Below are 8,296 nucleotides of genomic sequence, written 5' to 3'. Positions count from 1 at the left end.
ATATCTCTTTGGATTTGAGACTTTAGTCTTTGCAACTTTACAGATCTTCTTTATGCATCAAGAGCTTGTAACACTCCAAAGAGAAAGGAAAAATTGAAATCGCATCATATGACCCCTTTAATTGTAATTCTATTTAGTTTGTAGTAGTAATAATGCCAATATTATATAAAGAGATGCTTTTTATTTTTATTTTATTTTTTATTTTGTTACAAATTTTATTTTTATTTTGTGTTATATATTTTTGGTTATATGTTTAATTTTTATTTAATTTTTTCATTTAATTTTATATTTTATTTATTTTTTATTTAATTATTTTATTTGATATTTGATTTGATTTTTATATTTGATTTAATTGTTTAAATTAAATTTAATTTAATTTTTATTTTTATTTTCCACTGGTGGCACTCCAAGCTATTGTTATATGCTTTGACAGTTAGATTGACTTTTGGTTACCGCAGTATGTACAGCACAATTTTACAAATATTGTTGTCAGTCCCCAACACTGACTATGAATGCAGCCGGTTTTATGTGAGCCACATTATTCTCGATTTCTGCCTTGATTTCTTTCTCTCATTCTCTCTCTCCCCATCACTCACTCTCTCCATGTGAGTGACAGTCATCCTAATCGTCTTTATGGCATGATAAACAGCACGAATATTGACAGCCGTCGTGACAACGGTTGCCTTGACAACCCCCTTAGCTGCTGCACACGACAGAGGCGTAACAATAAAAGATGCAACCCCACACAGACCTACAGTCAACATGAACGCGAGGGTCATATTTGAGTTTGCTACAGTATAACTTACAGTACATGCCGTGTCTGTTAAGCATAGCCAGATGGTGTAAAAGTCTTATAGATTTAGACTGTAGCAGAACGTGTTTTGTATGTGTGTGCGTGCCTCATTTTATCCTGCTTATCTCCTACTTTTGCATAAAGCTAGCCAGTAAACATCAGCCTTTCTTGTTTCCCATCATGATCTCGCTGTTCTTCTGGTCATGTAGGGAGAGACAGACTGAGAGAAAGAGATAGAAGGAGGGAGGGGGACTAGACGTATTGCCTCAGAGGAGGCTCGGAGAGAAGATCCATGAATCTTGTTGTTTCAGAATCTCATTTCGCATTGTTTCGGTGGAGTGTGTGTGTGTGTGATATTTCTAACATGCACACACACCGAAGTCCACTGGGATAAGCGAATAAGGTGGGTGGGATCCTGCTATTGTGTATGGGGAGAATTTGTCGCTAATGTTCTTGCGGTTCATCTACATCTCCGGGTTTACGCACACATTTCACTTCTGTAATTAACACACCGTTAAATGTGTTCACTGTGAGAGTCATTAGCAGAAACAGAAAGATGAGGAGAGATGATGGGAAATGCTTTTCACCTTCTTTTCTATCCTCACCTCTCAGGAGGCATCTATCACTCTTTCCCCATCAATGTTTGCCGTTGTTCATTCCCTGCCCTGCAATAGCGAGAGGGAAGGGACCGTCTGCAAAGTGACACAACTGAATGTTAAGAAAATCATTTGTGGATTAACTGGAGGAACACTTAAACTCACTTTGCACTTTTTGTGGTTGATTGTGCCAATATGTAATGCCATTTAAGGCAGTAATGGCATTTTTAAGGTTTGTCTCCCGTCCCTAACCTCTGTTGGCATGTACATGTGTGTTACTGTCTAGCATGCTTGTGTTGAGCGGCTTAGACACAGCTTAATGGCTGAGACAAATTAAGCAGAAGAGCATTGTGGGATAAAAGTGTGCCCATGTGTGAACAATGAAACTCAGTTTGTTTTGCAACCGATTCCCTCCCCTGTATTCTCTCTCTCTTTTCTCTCTCTATGTAATTGTGAAGTGATAACTGACGCTCATCACCTTTTCCCTCCTATCAGTGATTCTCTGTGCAGTGAGAATTCATATGTTTGTCTATGTGTGCAGTGCCAGTAAAACAGGCATGTGCAAAACTACATATTTTCAAAATGGACAAGCCAGTCAGTTGAATGACTAGTTCAATAGTTAGTCTTGAGGTAGCCTTGCATAATTAGGTTGGTTAAGACAATTCTGACACCTTCCTACTGTAAATTGATTAGACTGAGTTTGATCCGCATATAGCTATTAAGTCTTTACATAGGGCCTTCTTGTCGTCTTTTTTAAATTAGCCTATTATTGCCTCATGAGGCCTCTGTTTAAACCCAAACTCCTGCACAGATTATGAAAAACCAACACTGAAATTAAGTGTGGGCAGTTTGTGTTGATCAAAATACCTGCCCTCATTTAATGTCAAGACAACACTTTGGTCAAAGATCTTCAGTACTATCAGATAAACAAAAAGAGCAAGGCACTTTGAGTAAATATCAAGTGAATGTTTAATTTTTTTAACACATGTACAAGTAACCACAATGACGATCATTGGCAGAAAACTTTTTCTATTGTGAAGTGTTTTGATAGCGAGAATATATTACCTATGTAAATTTTGGCATTCTGGACTAGAAATCACTCTTGACATCCTTATGCTCTGAAATGTAAATAATTGTTTGAATAGTACCATGCCTGACTATTTATACACTGCAAAACTGCTTCACTAGGTAGCATTACAAGATATTGTGAATGTACGACAACAATATTCTGAAAATGTGTTGTTCTTTGTTTTCATATTGACCTGAAGAGACCTTCTAACCATTGTTCTCTCTTTAATTTCTCTATCAGCTCCAGGAGACAGTGAAGAGGAAATTGGACAGTGCCCGGTCTCCTTTAAATGGTGACCAAAATGGCCTCAGTGATGGGAGTTATTCTCCCACAACAAAGAGACTCCGTAAGGAAGGATGCACTGGAATGGACTCTCTTGGTAGCCTTCCGCCCATTTCCCCACTTCATCCAATGGACATTAAACCCACCTTGCCCTCGGGCAACAACAGTGCCTCCTCAAACAACGGAACCGGCAACGGCAATGCTGGTACAAACCATATTACTGGACGACCTGAGGATTTAGGCAAAAATGGTGGAATGCCTGATATTAAACTGAACGGTTCATTGGAGTTGGAAGATAGCTTTAGCCTACTAAAGGACATGAAACAAGAGCCTTTGGATGACGGCGGTGGAATCGAGTCCTCGGAAACTTCGCTTTCAAATCAGAACAAGCTATTCTCTGACATCAATCTGAATGACCAGGAATGGCAGGAACTGATTGACGAGTTGGCCAACACTGTGCCTGAGGACGACATGCACGACCTCTTCAACGAGGACTTTGAGGAGAAAAAGGAAGTGAGCGACTTCACACGGGCCACAACGGAACAAACGCAGCTTGCACAAGACCCAGCACCTAACTCTGTAGCTACGGCACCCAACAGTACACCGCAACCGCAGAGTGGACAGATGCCCATGGGGTCACCTCAGGTGCGACCATCTTCCTCTGGTCCCCCATTTGCAACTGCTGCCAATGGGACACCACCCCAGCAACCCTTGCAGCAGTCACCAGCAGTTGGAATGCCATCAGGATCGCCTGCTAACTGTGTGGAACGTTCTCCGCAAACGCCCACCCAAGCGCAGACCCAGGCCTCAAGGCCCGGGAATGGATTTATGATGAATGCAGGTCCTGGCGTTGGCCCCGTGGCATCAACTCCAGTAACAGGAGGTGGTCCTGGATCAGGGGGAACAGGTGGAGCTGTCCCGCCCACCTCTGAACTTTCACCGGCCGAGCAGCTGAAGCAAATGGCTGCCCAGCAGCAGCAACGTGCCAAACTTATCCAACAAAAACACCAACAGCAGTCCCAGGCAGCAAACTGGTCGCCTGCAGGAGCACCAACAAGCCCATACAGTGGACCCTTTAACCCAGACAAACCAAATAGCCCCATGATGTATACGCAGGCTTTCAATGCTAGCAACACAATGGGGCCAAAAACACCAAGCATGAACAACTACCTCCCACAGAACCACATGAACATGCTCAACCAGCAGCAACAGCAACCTAATAACTTGGCTGCCCAAAACAACCTCAATAAGCAGCTCTCTTATAGCAACACCAAGCCGCTGACTCATTTCAGTGGAGTAGACCACATGAGTCAGAGGATGACGCCACCCATGGCCAATCAAGCCAAAAACCCGATGATGCCCTACATGCAGGGCACCGGGGGTGGGCCACCACAAGCTCCAGGTCCAATGCCCAACCAGTCAGCCCATTTAAGTGAAGAACAGAAGAGGATGATGATGATAAAGCAAAAAGCGCTGAGTCAAGGCATGCCATACGGCTCTATGCAGCAGCATGTACAGGTAAGTTCCTTGATTTTTATTCATGCTATGTAATGGAGAGCTAAATATCAATATTTGAATGGAATATTTCATGCACCAGGGCAGTAGTTGTAAATTGGACGTGTGTTAGCTAACCTTTGAGATTTTTGTGGTCGGATGGTTGTTACATTTGAGCTGTCCGCATTAGAGTTACGTCAGCGATTCTTAGCATACTGTATCTTTGTTAGTCTGTGCTTGGGACAAACACAGTGGTTTTACATTTTGTTGTTGAGGCATTTTCAACTTTTATTTTAAATTTGTTGTGATCTGATTAGGTGGGTTTATGGATGAGAAGCCAGGGAATGTATGTAAGTGACAACTTTCTTAAAGCTTTTGCCATTTCCAGCAAAAATAAATAAATATATATATATATATATATATATATAATATATATCAAGCCTTCCACTTTGTCTAAACCTTTTTAATTTGGCTTCACCCAAAAAGTCCCTTGGTCTCCTCACAGTCCGTTCATTGATTGTCAGGTGCGTATAGCACACCAGTCTTAATGCACTATTTATTTATTTTTTGTGTGTGTTTTCTATATAGCTAGTCATTCATGAAGACTGCTGGACCATTATTATTAATTTTTTTAATTGTTCTATTATTGTGGTGTAATCTACTTCAGATAAACCCAGCTCAAAACACATCAAAACATCAGACCTGTGATTGGTTGCTTTAACATGCCAGTTAGATGGCTCGTCTTGTTTAAGTGGATGTTATAAGATGCTAAATTTGTGAAATTTTAGACAAAATTCTGGCTATGCAAAACTAAAAGCTAACTCTTAATCATTCAGATAAAGCTTCAGCATCGGGCAGTTTGCCTAGAGACACGCTAAGAGTCAAACCGATAAGTCCTCACCCGTAACTCTGGATTTTATATCTGTGTTGTGCAGTGGGACAGTAATGGTTCCTGTTGCCCTGAGCAACAGCTAGCTCTTGGAATAGGAAATCGACACTCTGTAATATATTTATTCCTATGCGCCAACCTCCGATGTCCCCATGGCCACCAAAATCCCTTTCCCTAATCCTTTCCTTGGAATAAAGAGCAAATGGCAACATTAAAAGCAGAGAGACGCTCTTCATTTAGTGTCAGGAATTGATAGAATTTTGAAATTACTCATTACAGTTCAATTAAATGTCACTGCCATTTGCTCATTGGTTGTAACAAGTGGCCTTCAGTCCACAGCTAATGAGAAGTGTGAAATTTGTTACTATCTGTTGCATGATTATCTAACACAATTCCTTAGTTAGACTACAATTTACATGGAAAAAGTCAGCCAAGAGTGTTAGAATTTTGTAATTGGAGGGATGCTGGTGGTGGTCTCAGTTACTGAAGAGGTCTCGAGTTTGCTAGCTTCTGAACTGTAAATTATTCTCATTAATGGTGACATCCTCAGCCCCTCCCAAGCTCCCTCTCTCTCCTCCTTTCATTTTATCCATCTGTTCATTGGGTCCTGTAGCTCTTGCTCTGTGATTAGATATTCCTCCACCCCTTTTCCTATCTTTTTTTTTCTTGTCCTGCATCTCCCATGTCCCCCCTCCCTTCCTTCCCTCTTTCCCTCGTTCCCTCTCCTCAGAAGCAATAAAGGGGTAGATTTATGATGGTTGGTTCTTTTTCAGCCTGAGGAAAATGCAGCAGAAGAGTGAAACAAGGTAGAGAGAAAGAAAAAAAGAGAATGAGAGAAAAAGCAGAATTAAGGTAGACCATAAGTAAAAGATGGTATGAATTATGGAAAAGGTGTAAAAGATATCAAAGACTAAATGGGAGAAAGGTACTATGAAAGAGAATAGAATATGAAAAAGAGAAATTTGTGCTCTTTAGTAATTTCCCTCCTTCTAAATACACTATTGATGTTATTTTTCTCAGTTTAATTGGTATGGTATCATATGGTACGCTTGCTCTATGTACATGTCCGCACAAAAATTCTACTTTTATTGCTTTGAATGTAGTAGATATAATCCTGACAAACATTTGCCAATTCTTCACATCATGTTTTCTCAGCCAGCTGCCAGACTGGTGTCTTCATCGCTAATGCTAATTTTTGTTTTGCCTGAGGTCTGCATATCAGAATAACTTCTTTGCTTCCTTTTAGTGCAGCATCATCTCCCGTTCTTGTAGTTATTACTGGTAAATGTTGTTACACACAAATTAGAACGATAATCGACCTGCAGTGAAGTGGCTAGCAAAATATTTAAGATTTGTGTCAGCAAACCAAAAGATGCTAGCTTAGCTCAGGTGCTAAATTCAGACAATTTGCATGCAATGCTCATGCTTCTCATAATATGACATTTACACATTTCTTATGTCCCTTTTGTCTATAGAGAACATGTGAAGTGTTATATGTGTGCAGATCTCTGCTTTAGAAAATCAATAACAAATCCCACCACATGCATTTTGTAAATTAGTTGTTAGTAATTAGTAACAGGCCATAAGGTTATTGAATAAAGAGCATTGGATACTTTTGGTGGACAGTCTTGGGATGGGGGTGGAATTGCAATTAGCAATATTTATGGTTGCTTATAAAGGTAAAGACGTTCAGTAAAAGCTTTCTCTCAATGGCTTCCTTGAACACACATTCATAGAGTTCAGAATGCGTCTAGTTGTTTGGTTTTCTGTTTCTCCTTTTCTTTTTTCATACACAGGTGGCTAAATGGACGAGTTTGCATAATCTTATTAGTGTGTGATTATGAAACTTTAGCACGGTCCTTAAAAGCCAGGCTTTGATTGTCACTCCATGCCATTTTGCATATCGCTGTGACGGCTGTAATTTATTTGTGGGTGATCAAAAGGAAAGAAGGGGAAACGATATGGTGGGCTTTGTTTGTTTGTGTGTGAGCGTGTACTAGGGCTAATGTCAATGTAAAGCTTGTGTGTGAACTAATAGATGCTTAGCTTTGAATATGAACAGATGGGTTTCCTAATGGTCAATCAGCCACTCTGGTAGTCTGGTGTGACAAGAGTGATGTTTTATATATTTCCAAATAAACTATGAATGGTACTTAGCAGAGCAAAACTTTCTGTCAAAACTTGCTGTCTTGGATAGTTGCTAGATGTTTGCTTACAAGGTGGTTTCCAGGGCATTACTAAGCTATTTATGCAGTGTTCTGAGAGTTTTTTTTCAAAGCACATTGCTAGGGTGTTGTGGGAGATTGCTAGATTTTGCTTTAGTTTTAGTCATAGTCTTTTGACTAGAGCCCAACCGATATATCGTTTTGCCGATATTATCGGCGGATATGAGCCTGACGCCGATATATCGGTATCGGCGAATATGCTGCCGATATTAAATTTTTTTTTTCAGAACATTATAACGTAGATAAAATGCTTGAAATGGTGTAATTACTTAGTTTGTCCAGCAGAGACATTGTTTGCTACTGGCAACCTGGATGAAACGCTTTAAAGCTTAAGTCTATGGAAAATCATTGAAACTTTGAACGGCCATATCTCCGTAACGGCGCAGCGAATCTGCACCAAATTCGGGGGATCCCTTCAGCTCGAGGAACCCTCTCGAACGCGAATCGAGTGTACGTCTAGAGGCCCGCTTTCGAATGAGACCACCCCCGCGTCGATAGCCCCCGGGGTTCGGGAGTTACGGGTGGTTAAATTCGCGGTCCGGTGCCGAACGATCAAGCGATTCCGGGGGGCTACCGACGCGCGGAGGGTGGTGTTTGAGAGGGCTCCTCGAGCTGAAGGGATCCCCCGAATTTGGTGGAGATCCGCCGGCGCGTTCGTGAGATAGTGACACCAGTCAACACTTTCACTTCAGTAAGGAGGTCTCTTATTCAGGCAGCAGCATTCAAGCGTTGTCTTATTCGACCGCAAGTGCCCTGCGAAGTGGACTTCACATGAAATTCCGCCATGATTCCAGTTCCAAGGGAACGTACACGTTACATTCAAAGGGCATTAAAGTGCGCGAGACGTGAATTTATATTGTATTTATTTACAGAGGTATATTATGTCACACTTCTCCAGTAAGTTTCGTCTGTGTGTGAAGACAGTAGCGCAAATCCGTGAATGAATGT

General features: G+C 41.1%; 1 protein-coding gene across 1 annotated transcript in view; it reads left to right on the top strand.

The window, feature by feature from the left end:
- Positions 1–8,296, top strand: part of LOC107671314 (mastermind-like protein 3) — a 148,382-nt gene that overhangs the window by 73,640 nt on the left and 66,446 nt on the right. The window contains exon 2 of the mRNA XM_016464209.1: positions 2,699–4,258. Coding sequence (XP_016319695.1) covers positions 2,699–4,258 — 1,560 coding nt within the window. The remainder of the gene's footprint in view (positions 1–2,698; positions 4,259–8,296) is intronic.

Source organism: Sinocyclocheilus anshuiensis, unplaced genomic scaffold (assembly GCF_001515605.1).
Source record: "Sinocyclocheilus anshuiensis isolate Anshui unplaced genomic scaffold, SAMN03320099.WGS_v1.1 scaffold145, whole genome shotgun sequence".
NCBI lineage: Eukaryota > Metazoa > Chordata > Actinopteri > Cypriniformes > Cyprinidae > Sinocyclocheilus > Sinocyclocheilus anshuiensis.
This window is presented reverse-complemented; position numbering and strand designations above follow the sequence as displayed.